A 21,311-nucleotide genomic window follows, 5' to 3' on the forward strand; every position below is an offset into this window, starting at 1 on the left:
CACACCAAATATTGCATGCTCATAGCTGTCAACCTAAATATTTCTTCCTCTCAAGCTTGTTGCTCGCTATTCAAGGGGGACTTTATTAAAGATGCTATGGAATGAGACATCAACCTGTATGTTTGTGTGCATGTAGAATAGCAAGTATGCAGATGTGCCGAGTGTAATATGCTATTTATTCCCATTGTTGAGTGTGGGGAAGGGCCATGACTCCCACTGTGCTTCAGCCTTGTTACATATCACACTTCACCATGCAACAAGATTGCAGCTCGCATGTAACCAGGCAGCCCAGCCTGCAGTGTTCTGTGGTGCCCAAAGTACACCAAATCCTGTGATCCACAGCCTAGACTAAAGTTCACACCTCACCCTGCTGTTCAGACTGAGTAAACCCCACATCTCACACTGCATCCTAGAACTTGCTGTGCTGCCTAGCTCCTCCTTTACTCTACCTTGGTGGCTAGACTGCACCTCACACCTCTCCCAGCAGTACATGCTGCACTTCACATGTACCCTTCATACAAGACCGCTCCTCACATCTTTCCTTCCAAACCTCTGGTCCTGAAACATTGCCCCAAGTCAGATTGCATTTCAAACATCACAAGGCTGCATGTCACAGTCTCACTCCATTCTGTGGTCAACACTGTACCTCATACCTCAAGCTGTACTGCAGACAGCACATCGTACCTTGTTAGGCAGATGCTGCCTGCTTTGTGCCCGCTTTGCGCTTCATACTTCTAACAGTGTTCCTTTCTTTGTTCACAGGTGGAAGGGTTTTGGAAGGAATTGAACGCAGAGGTAAGAGGCGGTCCCAGAGTGGAATTCCACCCCCAGAGTGCCTTTAATTGGAGATTCTCACCAACAGTGCCCTCTGTATACGGTACCTCCAATTATTGCCCTTAGTCTGAGCCTCCTTCCAGCTGTGCCCTCAGTGCGAGCCTGTTTCCAGCAGTGTCTTCAGTGTAAGCTTTCTCCCAGCACTGTCTCCTTCCAGCAGTGCTATCCGTGCTAGCCTCTTTCCACAAGTGCCAACAGTTGGAACCACCTTAACCACCTTCCTGTAGTGCTTTCAGTGGAAGCTTTCTTCCACCAGTGGCCTCAGGGCAAACCTCCCTTCATCAGTGTCTTCAATGTAAGCATACTTTCAGCTGTGCCCTCGGTGCGAGCGACCTTCCAGCAGGTCCCTCAGTGGAAGCCTCCTCCCAGCAGTGCTTTAAATGTGAACTATCCTCCAGCAGTATCTTCAGTGTTCATCTACTCCCAGCAGTTCCCTAAGTGTGAGATTCCCTCCAGCATTTCCCTTGAACAACCTTCTTCCAGCAATGCCCTGTCTCTGTGGTTTCTTCTATCAGTACGGCAGCCTGAACAGGTTGAGCTTCATCTCAGCTGTTCCCTCAGAGTACTCCCCTTGCACGCAGCAGTGCCCCGTCTGTATTTTCTTCTTGCTCCAGTGCCTTTTGGTCATCAGGTGTTTTTGTTTTTCTTTAGACCCAGGCCCTGGTTGGAGCTGACTTTCCTAAAAAGATCTGCGAGCTGGACAATTTGTTGAAGGTGTGTAAGATGTCCTTGCCATATCTCCAAGTTAAATTTCCACTCCTTCCTCCCAAAGCACTAATTCAGTTGCATGGCGATGATGCCCAAGTGGTGCGGCTTGCTGGAAGCCCTTCTGTTTCAGTTCAATTCCATTGTCCTGACTGCTGGACTCGTGTTCGGGATGGAGTTAACTAGTGCTCTTGCAGCAGACCCAAAAAGCCTGGTTGTAAGATGTAGTGCCCTAGCTGGAGGAGCTGCAGAGCAAAGTTTGACAGACTGACTCACATATGGAGAACATTCCCAGGTATGCCCCATCACACCTCCCTTTGGGCGAGACGACTCAACAAATTGCAGACCCCCTAAAAGAAGCGGAAGAAGCCCTTTTATTAGGATAAGTTTCTTAAGCCAACCATTGTGTGTACATTAAATTTTAAAAAACTTAGAAATTCACTGAAAAAAACAGAAGTTAACAAGACTCCATAGTTAGGTGAAAATGTCAGTTAAAACATACTGTTCTAAACAAACAAAACCACTGAAATGTCTCTTTTATAGTACTCTCAAGTAATTATAACTCATGCCCTTATGTAACTATAATTCTCCACCCTGCCATGCAGTATTGGTATTGTTGATGTCATTTTGGATGTTGCGGTGTTATCAGTGATGTCATAGAACATGTCACGAATATGTAATATGTGAGGTATAATTAGCAGTGCATGGCGAGGGTATGAGGTAAAGTTACTTTAGGACATGAGTTGTAGTTACTTGAGATAACTGTAACTGGTGAATTTCAGTGACGCTTTCACTTAACTATAATCTCCCTTTAACCATTGTGTGTTTTTTGGTGAATGTACAAGATGTAAAAAAAAATTTTTTTTAAGTAAGATATTACAGTTCATAACTACCACGTCACTTGAACTTTTGGTTTTTCTGTGAATTTGTGTGTTTTTTAAAGTAAAGTAAGACATCAATTGCCATGCACAGCGTGGTTTGGTTGCCCAAACACTCAACGCGCACAGCCTATGGCTGTGAGTGGCGCGGAGTTGGGCAGGTACCCAACCCCCGGGGGTGCCCAAATCCCCCTTCGTATGGCCTTTGCCTGTGTATGGCTTGGGGTTAGGGGCATGGCTCGCCCTGTGGCCAGGTCCTTTACTCAAACCCTCTCCCCCATAGGGCCATGCGCAGAGTTGAGCGCAGGGGCTTGATGCAGGATCAGCCGCTTTCGGGCATGCATGACCGATAGTGTGATGTAACCATAAAAAGGGTGTCATTTTAAGTAAGGCAGGCCCTACTGATTTTGTCATAGGGTAAAAAAGCAACAACAACAAAAAAGTGGGCATATTGGCTTTATCAAGGGGTCAGCTTATCAACATATATAAAGCAGGCCTATTTTCTTTGACAAAAAGCCAATAATAAATATAATCAGATGTATATTTGATACATTCACACATTACAGTGCTTAATTAATGTGATTGTCATAAAATATTTACAGTAAAGCCTTATTAAAAAAAAGTATATGAGTTTTTAAAAAATGTTTCATATCACAACATACAGCCATAGAACCAAACACAAGGGGGCGCTGCATTCCAGCTGAAGAGCATACAGCTCCAGCGTGGAGTGTTTTTAAAAAAAACATACGTTAGCTTTCATGGGGGTCATGGATTCAATGACCCAGGAGATTAACTGTTTTTTTTGTTCTAAATGTAACTGGGGGCTGCTGCACTCACTGCAGCCCACCACAACATTAAAAAGAATGATTGGCGGTGCCCCGTTCCTTCCAGGGTCAACACCAAGAAGAAAAAATATAAAAGAAAAAAAGAACAAAGCTCTAATGCATTGCGGACTGCTCCTTATACGGAGCAGTGAGTAAGAAATGAACACTGCTCCGGCCACTCATTTATGATTATTATTATTTTTTTAAAGTGGGTGCCCACCCGGGGCACCCAGAATATGTTCAAACGTTGAGGGTCGCGGGGGGAGCCACAATGACCCCTGCTAGCTCCCCAGCCAGCCCTAATACAGGTTCAAGCCAGCGGGAGACAGTATTTTTTTGTTCCCGCAGTCGGTGTCCAACTGGGTACCCACAGCCTCCTTGCTTTTTGGGGATTATAGTGGAGCACCAGGGACCCAGCGGTCACCCCCACCCCCCCCCTCCCTTCCCCCCCCCCCCCAGCCACCACCGTGGCGGGAGACAGGCAAATTCTTAATTTTTTTTTAATGCCTATATGTAGGCAAAACTATTAGGAGCTGACGGCTGGGTCTTTAGTCAACAAATTTTGGGGATATGCTTGCACTCTACCTGGCAGGAAACAGCAGTGTCCCGGGGGATGGGGTCCCTTGGACACTGCTTTGATCGGGCCCGGCGGATGGGGTGCCTCAGGCCTCCTAGGGACCCCGGGGGGCCCAATGCGCCCCCGCACCTGGAAAAGGCCCGGGGATGGGGCCCTCGAACCCTTAAAGAGGCTCGGGGAGAGGGCCCCCTTCTCCCTATTATAAGAATGGCTCTGGAAGCTTATTGTGCTCCTGGTGGCAAGCTCTAGCCATCCTGAGCATTTTCAACAGGCCTCCTGACCTCTAATGGGGCGTATTCTGCATGGAACTGGATGTGTTGGCTCCCTGCTGCCGCCTTCTCCTCTGCCTGTTCCTGGCGCTGCATATTAGGCACCTCCTTTGTAATTATCCAGCAAAGCACCCTCCTTTCTGCACTCCTCATGCCTCAGTGCCTCCTGGTTGTCTTGCAGAACACCTGTGAGGGAGCAGTGGAATTCAGGTTTTGTCAGCAACTGATCCTCCGGGGGCATATGGGAGCCACTGGCCCTGGAGAGACCCATCATAATCCTTGCGGCAACTGGAATCAAAATCCTTAGTCCATTATCGCAGGGCATCGGTTAGCTTCTCTTATCAGTTAGGCGTATTTTCCACCATTATCGCCTGCATTCTTCTTAACTGCATATCTGCAGCCAAACACGTGTCAGAAATAGCTGAAACCATACTAGCTGACGGTATTGACATTGCTTTCCTAGCGGAAACCTGACTTAACGCACATTCGGCCCCCACACAACACTTACTCACTCCCCCTTGTTTATTGTCATTAGACAGGACAGACCAAAAGGAATAGGAGGTGGGCCTGCAATAATCCACAAAAATAACATTTGCCTTAACACATTGGAAACCGTGGACTACGCAACCTTTGAATATCTCTCAGTTGAACCCCCGTCAAATGGCTCTACTCCTATCGTAGTTCACACTATCTACCACCCCCTGGTGATTCCCTACTTTTTCTGAAGAAATAACCAACCTAATAATACAGTTCTCCCTTATTGACACCAAATATGTGCTTCTAGGTGACTTTAACGTGCACTGGAATGACACTGAAGACGTCATAGTCCTTAATCCGATAAACCTCCTTGAAATTAATAACCCTAAGCATCTCTGCAACAAAGAGACCTATAATAAAGAATCTACTCTTGATGCAGTAATCACTGGAAATTAACTTGTCTCCCTTTGATCCATCATGCCCATCGACTGGTCTGACCACCACCTAAGTTTTGAGGCACTCAGCGGCGCTACGTAGGACATGAGGGGGAGAATGGCCATGCTGAACCCAAAGCACACAAGGGTTGTTGCATAATGTGCACAACATCTGGTAGGCACAAAGCTATTGCGGGACTTTATAACATACAGCAGGAGGACGTGTTCGCCCCCCCCATCATGATCTACCAGACAAATGGGCAACAGATATAGGTACCCCATTGTCAGATGGAGATTGGGCAAGAGGGGTCACTAATACCCACCGGGTGTCCAAGAAAGCGCGTTTTAATTTAATAAACTTCCGGCACTGGGCTTCTCTCACCCCAGGCAAGATAAACATATTTTTCCGTACTACACCGGTCGCATGCCCTAGATGTGGTGAGGTGGGTGCTTAGCTGTTACACATGTTGTGCGACTGTCCCCCCTTACTGAATTCTGGACAGACTTAGTGACATCTGTTAATTATATCACTGGCCGCACTATCTCCTACTACGTCCCTTTTGGGTCTTTGCCTGAGACCGGCCAAACGCAAGGTGACCACTAAGTATATGGGGCATGCACTAATATTAGCCAAGAGGCAAATACCCATTAACCGGTGAAGTGGTTTAGCGACCTTGAATGTTGGACAGGTCTTTGTGTTTTTAAAGTAGTGCGAGGACTGTGTTTCTGTGGGCCATTTGCACAATTGCACAAGGCACTTTACCCTTCTATCCTGTGCTGTGTGTACTGTTATAGTGGATTTTCCATCTTAAGAGAGGAATAAGCACAGCTCTGTATGTTTCCATTAAATGCAGTCCGTGATGGTCACGGGTGATGTTGCCAAGCTTGTCCAGGCACAATACGTTCCAAGCTTTTTCTGACATGGAAACAGTAGGGATGACGGTTGAGATTTGTGCAGATCGGTACAAAGCAGGAAAGCTCTTCATACAAAGGCTGCTCTGTTTGATTGACAGTAATACCAGTTAATTTGGCGCTGCAGTTATTTGGTAAGGTGAATGGACTTCTGGCGAATTTGATATGGGTGAGCAACACTATTGAAGCTCATTGAGGAAAGCACAGCCACCGAGGGCAGAGGGTGGCCTGAGTGCTCAAGATCTGGAGCTTTATTTCTCAGCAGAGCACCTACAGTTGGTTGCTAAATGGCTGACGGTCTTTGAGGCATTGGACCTGTTGTATGTAGATTGGACCTGTTGTATGTAGAACGAGACTGTAGATGCGTGACGCCAGTGGAGGTTTTGCTTGTACCCAAATGACTGTGCGCAGGATACACAAGTTTGAAGACAGTGACGTGACTCAGCAAGCTCAGGAAGTTCTTGCCAACTGGTATGAAGACCTCATTCGCTGAGAAATTGTTATTGTGGCCATTTCTGGCTTTTTCAAAGCTGACTCAACGCATTGATTTTAGGGCCTAGAATGCAGCTATTGTGATGCAGTTTGTAGGCCTAGTGATGGAAGGAAGGTTGCTTACATTTCAGTCGCTCCAACATAACACTTGTCTGGGAGTTGGACACTTCCTTTCCTTAAATTCAACAGTGGAAGAAATCCTGACAACCTGGGGTTTGTAAACATTATTACCACCCAGGCATATAGTGCTGAACTCGTTACTGACTATGCTAGTCATGACTAAAACGTCTAAGGGAGAAAGACATGGACGAGGAAATAACAGATAATAAGTGGAAAACATAGTTGCTAATCCAAAATAAGTGGCCTGTAATGCCTGCTTTTAAGTTGCAGTCATTTCCATACTCCACTGTATGTATCTCACTCCGAATCGGTTCCACAAGATGTTCCCAGTCTTGGCTAATAGATGTCAGAGATGTGGGACGTCTGGAGCGGACCTAGTTTACACGTTCAGGTTCTGTACGGGATTTCGAGCTTATTGGAGAGCAGTTTTGAGTGTGTAAGGGAGGTCATAGTCCTGGAACTTAAGGCGAGTTGCTGGGACTACTACTGTGATCAAAAAAACTGAGATTAGCATGCAAGATTGCAGATCCAACGATGTAGGCTAAACGACAAATTGTGATGTGCTGGAAGAACCAGATACTGCTCTATCTAGGCGGCTGCTCTCAATATTTTATAGGGGTGCGTGCACACCAGAGCATGTGCACTTCTTCAAAACGATGCAGTTGCTTCATTCCTTTTTTTAAATTTTTTTTTTTTTTTAATAATCTTTTCACCATCATGGCTAAAAGACATTGGCAAAGCAAATAAATCCCAAAGGCGAGATTTGATGGCTTCGGCAATGATTTTGCTTTTTAGCCACACAAGAAGCTGGTCGGTGCTTTTTTTGGAATTTTGAGAGCGATACATGGAGTCATCTTGTGAATATCCTCAGTGAGACCGTTTATTCAAGTTGTGGCTCTCGACCATTGAGGCTGGACTTGAAAGGAGGCCATGGACTGTAGGGAGAATAGAAGCCAGGTAATGCGAGAAAAACAAACAGTGTAAATCCCATTGAAAAACAGATGAGCAACATGAATGTAAAGAGACAGCTTCTACCTCTACAGTGCAATGTGCTACGAGGCCTCCGGGTAGCTACGCGCTATATAAATATAACTTCATTCATTCATGTGGGATTATGCCGTTTTACTTTTTTCTTTTTTTCTTTTTTTTTTACTTCCTTTGCTTCCCTTTTTGTATCCTAAGGTATTGAATCATATTTCAGGTGGTGCTGAAACCAACTAGACCCAAAAGCAATGCTCGGTTCCTTGTTAAACTGATGCTACATCAGTGGCTTCAAGTATCCCAGAAGATAAGGAGGTGCATGTCTTATGCAGAATCGACACCTGTATCAGGACCCCCAAATTTTAGAAGGGCAGCCTTGTTAATTAACATCAAATAATGGAAGGATGGCTGATGTACACATAGAGGGGATGCATTTCTCAGTAACACTTCTATTTCTCATGCAAACACAACAGGTGTAAAGTATTTCTTTCTTCTTTAAATCTTTATTTCGGCAATATTTCAGCCATAAAAGAGTACACAGCATATTATACACATTAAAATTACAATATTAAAAAAGAGCACCTAAAATGACATAGACAATGCAAATCAGAAATGTAAATCAATGTCAGTGTTAATATTAGTGTTAGACACAGCATTGTATCTGGAACTGAGTTTACACAAGCAGAAACATGCCCGGCTACTAGGCGGTATTAGATAGTATAAAACTCCTTTTAATCCAGAAAGCGTGCAGATACTTGGCTAAGGCAAATACAATGTGACCTGCAGTTTCAGTCTTAAAAACCCTTAGTGCGTCGGAACATTTCCTAAATCCAAGGTTCCTACAGATAGGTACAATCCAATTCTGCCTCGCTCTAGTATAGAGAGGACAGAAAAAAAGGATGTGGCTTTCATCCTCTTTACTCATGCCACAGCCAATACAATGTGAGGACCTAGTCGGGTACCATTTGCTTGTTAAACACGCTAGGGGAAGTGCACCAAACCTCCATTGTATATATAGCTTCCTAGCCATAACAGGGAAAATTACATCCATGAAATCTTCAAATGAATAAACAGATTTGATCTCAATGAATGCTTTCACCATGGTACCATTCTTTGAATCATGGAGCCACGCATTAGAACATCGAGATCTGTATAACTCAGTGAATGTTTTCCCTGAGATCTCTCTGCAAGCTATTGCTGGGTTCACCCACATATCTGCAAGACCCATGTTCATAAATTCATCTTTGATATAGGAAAGCCAGGGGATATGTGCTGCCCTACCTAATCTCAGTATTTCTTGGAGCTCTGTTTTATACTGCTCCAACTCAGGGGTCAGCCAGATCCTCCTCCAAAACCTGAGAGGTTTGATGGCTAGTTCCTCCTGGATGGGAAGAATACCTAAGTCAAGCCTCAGCGGTAGTAGGGGTGTACTTTGGGGGAGCGCGAGCAGTTGTCTCAAGAAGTTGTTCTCAACTTTAGACAATCCTGGTCTAGTAACGTGCCCCCATAGTTCCCCTCCGTATAGTGCAGCCGCTCTGGCCCTCATCTTGTAGATTTCAAGACTAGGGCTGATGGGTTTAAAAGTAGAGGCATTTGTCATCTTTAATATTCCCCCAGATATTTGGGTCAGTTTAAGTTGGGATTTTGCAAGATGTGGGCCCCAGGAAAGTTTTTCACCTAGGGTAACACCAAGATATTGAAAGGTGTGAACTCTCTCAAGTGCGACTGAATCAAGGGTAGGTGGTGGCCTAGTGTGTGTTGGGGGATTAAAAATCATGTATTTGGTCTTATCTACATTGATCTGTAGTCCGTGCTCCCTACAGAAGTTGCTGAATCCCTCCAATATACGTTGAATGCCCATTGGTGTTTTGGAAAGGAGCAGGGTGTCATCCGCAAACATTATAGCTGCTACTTTCCTACCTGCCAACCTGGGTGCATCGTTGTTAGGGACTGCGTCCAGGCTGGCAATCAGTCCATTCACGTAAATACAGAAGAGAGTAGGGGCCAAGACACACCCTTGCCTGACTCCCTTGTTTACAGCAAACCTGTCAGACAGTACACCTCCTCTTGCACACCTGACCTGGGCAAAATTCTCGGTATGTAACCTCACCAATATACCCAATAGGGAGATGGGTACACCTAGATCGCGTAGAACAGCCCAAAGTTTGCCCCTAGGAACAGTGTCAAACGCAGAGCGTAAATCAACAAATACCATGTGGAGACTGCCACCCTCCAACGCCACAGTCTTCCAATACAACATTACTAGGCGGAAGATCTGATCCATGGTAGATGTTTTGCTTCTGAAGCCAGCCTGATAGGGAGAAAGGATATCATTCTCATTGATCCAGTCCTGCAAGCGATCTAAAATAAGTCTTGCCATTATTTTTTGGGGGACGTCAATGAGGCTGATAGGCCTATAATTAACGGGGAGCAAGGGAGAACCCTTCTTATATATCGGTACAATTTCCGCTCCCAGCCACGAATCAGGGACCTCCGTGCCGTGCAAAATTGAGTTAAAAAGTGCACAAAGGTACGGTGCCCATATCTTAGGCTGATCTTTGAGCAAATCCCCGGGTATCTTATCTATGCCTGGTGCTTTACCCAGTGCCAGTTTCCCTATGGCAATCGAAACATCATCTACAGTGAATTCCAAAGCTTCGGCATCCCCCGCAGACGGAAGCCGAAAAGGCAAGAGATCTAAATCAGAGGTGGCAGCGTACAAGGTTTTAAAATGGGATTCCCACACCCCCGGGTCAAGATTAGCTTCGATTGCATTGCGGGGTTCCGCGCACCCAGAATTCACAATGGCCCAGAATCTGTTCAATTCCTTATTAGCAAGGGCTGATGATAAACTTTCCCATCTCTCCCAATCCCAATCTATCCTTGCCTGTTTTAAGACTTGTTTGTGGGCAACCCTAAGTGAGCAGATTGTTAGCTTATCACTGCCAGTTTTAATAGCATTAATCAAGGCAGTTTTAGCACTCCTGCATGCGGCATTATACCAGGAGGGCTGGGTAGTCCTTGGTTTCCTGTCGGGAACTATAGGGTTTAAAAAGCCTGCAAGGATATCAACTAATTCCCGGTGCACAGTGAGGAAGCGTGCAGAGTTATCCTCAGACTGCCCTTTGTCCCAGATGTCACTTGCCATCTTGAGCAGGGGGGGAATAGATGAGTATAAGCTTGGCAATACATCCCGCCTTTCACATAGGGTTTCCCACTTAACCCTCCTCCTATTGTTGGTAAGGACCAATCCTAGATCGGCGGTTGGTTCCGTATGGGCTATAGCAGAGTTTGGCATTTCCATTCTCATCAGTAGGGCGTTATGATCGCTGTCTGATCTATTCATGACCACCAAATCTATAATTTTGGACCATAACCTAGTCCGGACCATAAAATAGTCCAGATGGGATTCATGGTCTTTTTTATTATAGGTGCATTTGGATGGAATGTCCGAAGGCATTCGGCCATTAACCGCCCTAACTGAAAACTGCAAGGTTAGAGTCATAACCTGGATAGCCAGTGGGGTCCATGCCTTTGCATAGGTGGACCTACACTGTGGGATACCCCAAAACTCATCTTCTTCCTGCAATGCCCCCTCACCCAGCCCTGGGAGGGGCTCAAAGTGGCAATTAAAATCTCCTGCGATCACACAGTTAGTATCATGGTCCAAAGATTCCAGGAAAGATGATAGTTCCCCTACGGTGTTAGATTCTTTAGCCATAGCAGTAGGGCGTGAATATACATTCACAACTGCCAGCTTATATGAGTTGGGCCAGGACAATTGGACACAAAGGATGTCATCCGAATTGGTCTGGATCAAATCCACACTACAACCCAGGTGTACACCTATCCATGTTGTCAGGCCACCAGAGGGGCGGCCCTTGCCTCCCCACCGAGCTGCGATGTTAAAGGAAGCAAACCCGGCTCTATGAACCACCTCCCTGGCCCAGGTCTCCTGCAATAGAACCACATCAGCAGCATCCACAAAAGAGCCCCATTCAGGACATGCCATCTTACTTGCTAAGCCTGCCACATTCCATGACAGTAAGTTCATATGTTGGTGGCGAGGTGTGTGCTGGGATGGGGAATCTAGTACAGAGGAAATGCTACTCTTCTGGGAGGGATCAGTTCCCCCTATAAGGGTGAGAATAGCACTATGGGAGGTGGCTGGCATTGGAAGGGAAGCAGAAAACTGCAGGGAGTACGCTTGGGGATTGCCATTAATACTGCTGAGACTGGTCTCCCCTGTACTAGTGGTGCACCCCATGGTATTTCACATAAAGGATATTCGAAACTACAAATGATCCATGTGAACCTTTGCTAACAGACCAAAGCCAACAGACATGCGCAGCACGCTGGTATAAGAGACATGGAAGGGAAGTTCATATCCAAGATGTCCACGTTTAGGAGCAAAGATGGAGAACATGCCACTAGCAGTTTGGGACCAGTGAAATATTGAACTCGGGGAGTTTCTTTTGGAACTACGAAAGCCTGAAATAGTGCACAGCTTAAGTTGACACTGTTCAGTTTAGCACACGCACAAACAGCACTTCGTTCAATCTGCAAACAATAATAATGGGCGTATTTGAAGACCCTACAGAAGTAACTTCGGCGACACCCCCTGGCCACCTTACTTTCCTGGAGTTTCTACGCTTAGCATAGCAAGGTTATGCGGTAGATGCTCTCGGATAAGTGAGGCAAGTTAAGAAATTCTTATACTCGACCTCCGAATTGAAGGTGTACAAGTTTATAAAGAGCTAAATAATGTAAGGCATAATGAGCCCCTATAATAAGCACATCCTTTTAGAACCTACGCCTACTAGCTCTTTCCTGCTCAATGACAAGAGACTGGTCAGAGTGTAAGAGCTTTAGAAAAAGAGATTGCGCTAACGCAGCAAGCACTAAAGCCAGACCATGTGCCCTTGTGATAAAGGCTTCCCGAAGTAGACAAGATATGAAAGTGGTGGCACTGCCAACTCAGGACTCATGTAGTCCGCGAGCATGAGTAATAAAAACAGTTACCATGCATGCCAGAGTGGAGGAGATAATTTGTGGCACTATGCAGATAATGAGCTCAACAAGCCATGTTGGAGTCACTTCCTTCCCAAACGCAGGGAAATTATGCAATCCGTAACAAGCATTGGCAAAACCAATAGGTCTCACTTTAATCTAAGCAGCAAAATATTGCAAAGTAGATGCTCTTAAGAATGGGACAGTATTTTGGGTATATCATAATTTCGTAAGGAAGCTTGCATGTGTGCACATCTTTACTTTTTGACGAAAAGAATCTATAAATCCAACATGTTATCAAGACAGCAAAGTTTAAAAAATAATAATAATTGCGAAATTTAATAATTGATTAGCCTTGGACTGTAATAAATACTAAAGGAGCTGCTTTCTAAACAAAACAAGCATTGGCATAGCCAATAAGTCTCGCCTTTGGGACCTTATAAGTATTTAGTTATGCAGCACAATTTCCTTACTGCAACAACATTAACTGTTGCATGGCTAAACACTTATAAGGTCCCAAAGGCGAGACCAATTGGCTATGCCAATGCTTGTTATGAAGGGCTTCTATATCAACATTCACCCTCCTTGATCTGGTCAGGATAACCATCATGAATAAACATTTTCTCCATAAATTTTACAACTGATTTGCTTGTGACATCTCCCATAAATTCTACTTAAAACCATTTTGAGTAATAATCTACCATGACAAATCTACTGCAATTACCCAATACATCGATGGTACCCATAACATCCATTTCAACTTTTGACCAAGCCGTCTCAGGATATTGTACCGGCTGAATGGGTTGGGAACAGGTTTTCAAACTTTTATCGCTACTGGCGCACAATTCACAATCCTTGTCTACACTTTCAACATCTTTATCCATGCCTGGCCACCGAAACAATTCTCAACCTTCTTTTGTTCTTACTCCTGTCAAGATGCCCTTCGTGACCACACTCTGCAACCTTACTCCTCATTACAATGGGAGGATTTGTCACCCATCTGGTAATTATCGGAGACAAAATGTCTGACCCCCTTAGTGGAAAAAATCTTAACGTGGGGTTTGTGCTCAGTCTTGATAACAAACGGTATGCCCCATATTTATGTCTTGAAAGGCCCGATAGCCCAGGAAACTGAAAGGGCTTCTCTCTCAATTACAGAATATCGTTTTTCTCCTTCAGACAAATGTACATGAAGCTTATGCAATGACCACTTCTTCACCATTTTGTATTTGAGATAACACCGCACCTAGACCCAAAAGCTCTAGCGTCAGTTAATACTATAGTTTTACATATGTTAAAACAATTCCAATATGGTGCATTAGCAATTTCCAATTTAATCGAGTCAAATTTTTTTGGACACATTTCATACTCGCATGATTTTTTTAAGCAAACTTCTTATACATTTCGTCTTAGCAGCAACGTTTTTTTACAAACTTGGCGTAAAATTTAATTACTCCCAAGAAGGATTTTAATTCATCCTTGCAAACCAGAATTATGGTATTGACAATGTTATTTACTAACTTTTTGTGAGGTCTAACTCCATTGGCATTGATAACGTGCCCCAATAAGTTACACTGTTTACTCTCAACTTACACTTCTCCTGTTTAACTGTCAGGCCATTATGAGGAAGTCTTTCTAAAACTCCATCAATTTCACATCATGGTCCATACATCCCTACCGCAAAAATCAAAATGTCATCCTCGAAATAACTAACTCCAGGCATGTCTCTAAATCTTTTTTGCATCAGTCAAAAACAGAATACGCAGATGCCAAACCTAATGGCATTCGTTTGAATCCGTATGCTCCAAATTGTGTGATTAAAGAAGTTAAATGTTTAGATGAATCATGCAATTTGTTCTGATGATATGCTGCCGATAGGTCAATGGTTGAAAACCATTTGTTTTTACCCACGGTAGTTATCGTTTTATTTATGTTGGGCAAGGGGTGCCTATCAACCCAAATAGCACGGTTTCAATCGTGAAGGTCCACACATAATCTAATAGATTGATCTGGTTTCCTCACCACCACAATGGGTGTTGACCAATCTGACGATTCTATATCCTCAATGATACCGGCATCCACCAGTTCTTTTAACTCACTTTTGACATCATCCTTCACAGCCATTGGTACATTCTGTACCTGGTGGACTTTAGGAAGACAACCCCGGCGTAATACTATTTGATGTTTAAAACCTTTTAACTTGCCCAGTTTATTAGTAAACACCTCAGGAAATGCTTGTATAATATCCTTCCTTCGAAAAGTCGCACTCACTTATGCAATGTCTATTTCTTGGTCCATGGCATCACCCAGTACTACTTGTTCACGCTCCCCTGGATGTAAGTGTATGCCCATTTCAGACTGATGAATAAGGCCTAACAATGGGGCGCCTTTATTAGCAATGTTCACCCTACCAAAATCTCTTTGTTCTTATATGCAATTGCTGCAATAAAAAATCCCAATAATTCTACCGACCCATCACTGTATGACTTAAATTTAACATCAGGTTTGTATAAAATTGTGTCCTTAAAAGCTTTACACTTTTGAAAATCATCTTCTGCAACGATGGTATATCTAGCTCCTGAATCCACAAGCATGAAAAAAGGCTGACCATCAATTTCAATTATCCATTTAGGATCTTTCACGCACAACATTCTATCCTTGTCTGGATCAACAAGGGAAGATACCAATGATCGATCATCCGATGCCCTAGAACTTTTTCCGGCATCCTCATCCAACACACACAAAATCTGCTCAATACATCCTTCCTCAACGTTATCAGCTTTGTCACCCTTATTAGCTGCCCCTACAAATTTAGATCCTGAACCTTTACATATACGTGCCTAATGACCCACTTTCTTACAACTTAAATAATTTACTTTTCTAGCAGGACACGATCTATCATTTGCCTAATGGTTCACTTTGCCACATCTTAAACATGCACTTTTTTGTGAACCACATCGCCTTCCTTTAGATTTGTCGATTGCCCCACAAGATGATTTCTCATTCTTAGGTTTGTTGCCAGTAAGTGGTCTCTCACCTCTAGATTTGGTTCTAACAACATTAATCTTCGATTCATCATGAACACAATTATCTTTCACTTTCTCTAGTTAACCGCTTTAACACATTTTTTTAGTTAATTCTTCACCCCTAGCTACATCTAAAGCTTCCAATAATGTATGATTTTGAGCACACCATAATTGTTTTTGAATTGCAGGATTGGACGTATGCATCATCAACTGGTCGCGAATACATTCATCCTGAATACCAGTGAAAGCACAATTCACCATTCATGCTCCCAACGCTGTCACAAACGTGTCAGTAGACTCATCACTTGTTTGCTTATGAGAAGAAAACTTGTAGCGTTCTAGAATGACATTAGTTTTGTTCCCAAAATATAACACCAGCTGCTTCTTAGTCCTTGCACATAATAACACACTCTCACCTTCTTCCTGAGATGGAATATCTGGTAAAGTATGATAAATTGGCAAAATGGCTTGTTTTCTCTCATCAGCCATTCTCTCATTACATGCTGCCAACATGTAAATTTTGAATCCATCAATCCATTCCTCCCACGGAACTATAGGATCACCAGGATTAGATAAAAATGGTGGGAGGGAAAGCAAGATTTTGCGACATTTTTATAATGAGTAATAAATGCTATATATTGTAGGGGGTTAGGTTGTGTACTCCTAAATATGAATAAAATATAATGTGTTAAAATATATAATCATCCAGTAGTAGGTGTGTGTATCACCATGAAACAGTTTACACACTTCTCACAGGCAGCTTATGCAGATAATAGTTTTTCTTTTCATTTATTTCAAAATAATGTATCCCAACTGTGCTCAGTTGCCTTTAAGGGACAGCCGCTTTCAGGTGTGTGTATCACCGTAAAATGATGACTAGACTCTTGACAATTGCAGGCATGCGCACTATGAATTGTATCCAGCTCCCATGCACACAGGGAAAACGGAAAGGAACCGTTTGTAGGTGTGTGCATCACCGTAAAATGATGCACGGCAGACTCTTGCAGGCTGTCATAGCACGCCCACTGAGAGTTATAACCGGCTCCCAAATTCACGGGAAAATACAGGAAAGATGAGCAAAGGACGAGCTGTGCGCTGTCAAACGCGTCCCTCGTTACTAAGGAAATTTCTCCTGTGACATTCTGCAAATCGACATCACAGATGTCTCTGTTGTCCGAGATGCGCGTAGGATGATCACACTAACATCCGCTGCATGCGCAGGAGCTTGAGCGATGTCGTGCCAGCCAAACACCGAAAATACGTCCAAACAGGTCAAATTTTTCTCCGGGATCACAGAACAGCAGCTGCATCCCTCTAATAGATCAATGCATACAACGTATGTCTCACAAGCACCGTACTACGAGATCCGGACTTTAGAGGCAGACCGGAACTGAGACTCCTGGGCAAATCCTCAGTCTTGGGTTCCCCGGGAACTTGTCAACTCGTTGCCACAAATACTTGTTGTGATCCAAGTAAGATGATGCATATGCCAGGTAGAACTAACTTCTCTTTAATACGACAACTCCCACAGAGCTGCCGGACGCTGGCCGCTCAATTCCAAAACTCCACATTCTCTTTTCCAATCCAACTACAATTCCTCACGTGCGCCGTTCTACGCACACGAGGAATTGCAGAGGATTACAAATCATACCATTCTGCTATGTATGTGTTATGTTTATTAAAATTATAACAAAATTCAAAGTTGAACCTGGCCATCCTGTCTCCTCTATGTCAAAGTTCAGTTTCAGAATGGGTCCATGCACCTGTTTTTGAAGATACTTTGCCATCTGCGGCACATGCTAGGAATTTATTCAGCCGTTCTGACTTCTAAACAAACGCCTACATTTTCCAAGTTCATATAGGAATTACTTTTTCTTTTCTTCTAAAAGCAGCTCATGGACCAATTTACATGGCCCCCGAGAACTGAACATGTCCATGATCCAGTCCCTGATCCTTCTGTTTGAAGATATTCATCTTCTGTTGGTATGCGTTTCAGACATCACTGTGTAAACCTAAGAATAGTAGTGTTCGGTGCAGTGTTTTATGGGAGGGCGCTGATTCTGGAGCAATCTGTTTGCAGTGTTGTTTGTTGCTGCAGTGCTTATACCTGAACTTTCAGAAAGCTTTAAAAAAGTAAAGTTCTGTCCAGCTCTGAATGAAGGAGGATGGCATCATGGAGGTTCTCCTTGCCTTGGACAGACACACTGCTGAGAGTTCAACAGGGAACCTGCTGGCCACCATGCAGCACCATGCGGTGAACACTGAGCTAAAGCCATATGACGAGCCATGCTCACAAAAATGGGAATGAAAGTGGGTCTTAGTGCCCAGGGTCCTTTCTAATGTCCACAGGGGCATATTAACCCCTTCAGTGCCCCGCCCTTTCCCCGCCCTGTGCCGGCCCTTTCATTAGCGGGCGGGGTTCATGACGAGATAGTCTCGTCATGGGCACAGCGCAACCGCGGCCCATGACGAGACCATCTCGTCATGGGCACTCAAGAGGTTACGTGGCTTAGCACTGCTCAAGAGGGTCATAGCAGAACAATCCATCACAGGAAAGTGCTTAAAACTAGGGTCTGAATTTATGCTGTTTTGATACCACAAGGCACCAAAGCCATAAAAGTGCAGCAAATTCCAATGTTTTCCCGCTTCTACTTTGGTGGTGTTTTCTTTGTTTATAAAAGGCTTTAACTAAAAACTGGAAGCCCTAGTTGTGATGAAAGCGCCTATCATAAAATGCTGCGACAGCTTCTACAAATAGATATTTGTAGAAACACTGCAAAAACATGCCATTCATTTCAAATAAAAGCAGGAGATAGCATAACCCATAGCGAGTACTTTCCCGACAAAAACAGACCCTCATATTGCATGCCCAAAGCAAAAGGTCCAAAGGATGCATGGGCACAGTCAAAAAGCCGACTTATTGTCACAAATAACTACATCTGTTCTGCCACCGTACATCCACACCAGCCTAATGGCACCATCCACAGATGCATATTGAACTGCTGTATCCTCTTGTGCATTTAAAGATTTACCCAAGCCACCTTTGAGCCAAGACCAGTGATAAATTAGTCTGAATTCTCCCAAAAACCTTCTTAGGGTGAATGCCTAGAGATGAAATTATCTATCAGGTTTTATTCAGCAATCAAAAAGCCACACAGTTCTACCTTAATGCACCTCTTTACCTAGTTTTGTTCTAAAAACATGTGGCATTTACTTGACTGATTTCAAGTTGTCTGCATAGCCCCTTTCTCTTGTAACCTAATACCTCAGCCTAAAATACTCTCTAAAACCCCATTTCAACAACCTAGTCACTATCCTGCCAGGATAAAACAGTATCTATTCACACAGTGCCTGCACCTTAATTGTTGTAGGCACCCTTTGTAATGTGCTGTTCACCTCTTCCATGCACCAGTGACCAATGTCACACATTGGAAACTTCCTTAAACATTGTGCGTCATTGTGCGTTCCCATAATTAAGAACATTTATACTTAATTTGCTCTAGTGCACTCACCGCTACTGAAGCTCTAAGATGACGCTGCTCTCTGAACCAGTTACCCACCCCTTCCTGGGTGGGATGCCCCAGAAAAGGCAGATCTTTGATAGCACAGCCACTTGCTGCAAGTAAAGCCGGGTCTGGCCTGACTCAGGCCATCCATTGTAACCATAGTTTACTATCCACCTCTTCCCATGGCTTGTCTGGATAGACACCCACCTGGGATTTAAACTCTTTGTAGTAGCCAAGCTAAACTCCCACAGCCCAGTTGCGTCTTGCGAATTACATCTGTGAATTTGAACATCACCATCGACCTCTGGGTATTTTTCATAGAAAACTGTATCATTCCTCTTCTTTGGAAGCCCCTATTGCCTCAATTTCCCCATGCACCAGCTTGTATATGCCGCTCCCTTTTCCAAAAGCTTCTGCTCCATACCCACAGACAAATGCTCTCCCAGAGGCCTTGAAACTCCCATATAGGGAAGTTTCCTCATATGTTTCTTACTCTGTTTCTCCCTCAAACCCTTTATTACCACCTGTATTTACCACCTTCTCTCCTACCTTTAACAGACGTGTGTTAGAACCCTTGTTACCTGACCTCACCACCTCTGCTTGGGGAAATTTTGTGACACTGTGCACCTCACCCATTACCTGAGCTCTATACTCACTGCTTTATCTAAACTACCAAGTACACCTGTTACATGCCCCTGACTCTCCCCCATGATACCTTCCCAGACCCCCACAGATTTGCACCAAACTTGTTCCATAAACCCAAGTTTTGTTTCCATTATTCCCACAAATTAGGTGTAACATGTTTCATCTTGGCACCAGAAATCCAGTTCTGTTCTTGCAATTCTCTCTTTCTTCCCACCCCCACATTTTCTGTCCATTTTTCTGTCTGATGAACAGCTTTCTTCTTTAAAACTCCAATACTCCCATCTTCATTAGGATTACCAGCTCCACCTGCTATCAACCTTCACCACCTTCTTCTTTCTTAAAGCACTTGCACACTATTTTCCACCCAACTCACAATTTCACCTTCTTCCAACTACACTTCTGCGCAGTAGTCAGGTTCCAAACCATCCGCTTCATCAAAATTCCCCCACGTGCTCAAGCTGCTCATACTTGTGGCCCCTTTCCATCTCTAACTCTCCTCTTGTATTCCTCCTATCGCTGCACAATTCCATCATCTAATGTAACACAATTGAAGATGACTTGATGCATCAGACGGGCCACACTAGACTGCCCCACATCCCTTTACGTTAGTGACCCCAAGCCGCCCACCCTCAACCGGTGTAAGGACTCCTACACCTGGATTTCCAAGCATATGCCCAAAGCCACGTCTGCTTGAGGAGTCTTTGATCCTGAGGACAATAGCAGCTGCTCCCGCCTGCCCCTACCTAACCTCATGAGGGGATCCTAAACCTCCACCTTCCTGTCCCAACCATTTTTCCCTGACACTGATCGCCACTACATTCACGCACTGTAATCATCACTTCATCTCCATCTGACCTCTCCTATCCTTACTTCTGCCCCTCCTCTTCACACTGTATCCTCTGTGTTATTGTGCGTCATGACGCCTCTGAAGGGTTCTCCACGTTCGTGACAATAATCAATGAAAACGAGGTGTGGACCAACCAGCAAGAAGGCGCTTCTGTTTGTGACAATGGTCGGCACGTGGGCATGCTCAAAACATAGCCAAACTGTATTGTTTTTTGTTTTAAATTAAAGGATTATGTTTCCTCGTCTGCACTGCATTTCAGAGTGCACGTGTCGCTGCAAGTGTCACAGCCTTCTGTGGTGAAATGCAGAGCCACCTGCAACAGAGGAGAGGCCTGAGAGGAGGAGAAGAAAAGGAAGGGCCAGTGGTAGGGAGAAAGCGATATATGTGGCAGAAAAGAGGCGGGGGGTGTCTTCGGGAACAGTTAACGAAACAATAACATTACCCGGTTGATTGGGAATCTCGGTATTATATCTGAACGCGAAAGAGATGGGCGTAGAAAGATGGGAAGACAGGAGCGTATGACGGCGGAGAAGGAAAGTTATAGACCGAAACAAAGAGAAAATGTGTGGAGAACATGAGTAAAAAGAAGGATGCTGAGGGTAAGATAAAAATATGGAAAGGTGTAGAAACCTAACCTTACGATAAGGATAAGATAAGGAAAGGCGTGGAGTAGAAACATGATGGAAGGTGTGCGTGGGAAAAAAAGAATGACGGGGAGAAACTGACCGCGAGAGAGAAACAGGTGGGAGTGACAGAAGAGTCACAGAGGCGAAT

The 21,311-nt window shown here is 44.2% G+C and overlaps 1 protein-coding gene across 1 annotated transcript in view; it reads left to right on the forward strand.

Annotated features, from left to right (window-relative positions):
• The window catches only part of LOC146869199 (proteasome activator complex subunit 1-like), a 120,994-nt gene that overhangs the window by 8,622 nt on the left and 91,061 nt on the right, over positions 1–21,311 (forward strand). The window contains exons 2-3 of the mRNA XM_085643135.1: positions 763–795; positions 1,486–1,548. Coding sequence (XP_085499261.1) covers positions 763–795; positions 1,486–1,548 — 96 coding nt within the window. The remainder of the gene's footprint in view (positions 1–762; positions 796–1,485; positions 1,549–21,311) is intronic.

The sequence above is a fragment of the Triturus cristatus genome, chromosome 1_1 (assembly GCF_964204655.1).
Source record: "Triturus cristatus chromosome 1_1, aTriCri1.1, whole genome shotgun sequence".
Lineage (NCBI taxonomy): Eukaryota > Metazoa > Chordata > Amphibia > Caudata > Salamandridae > Triturus > Triturus cristatus.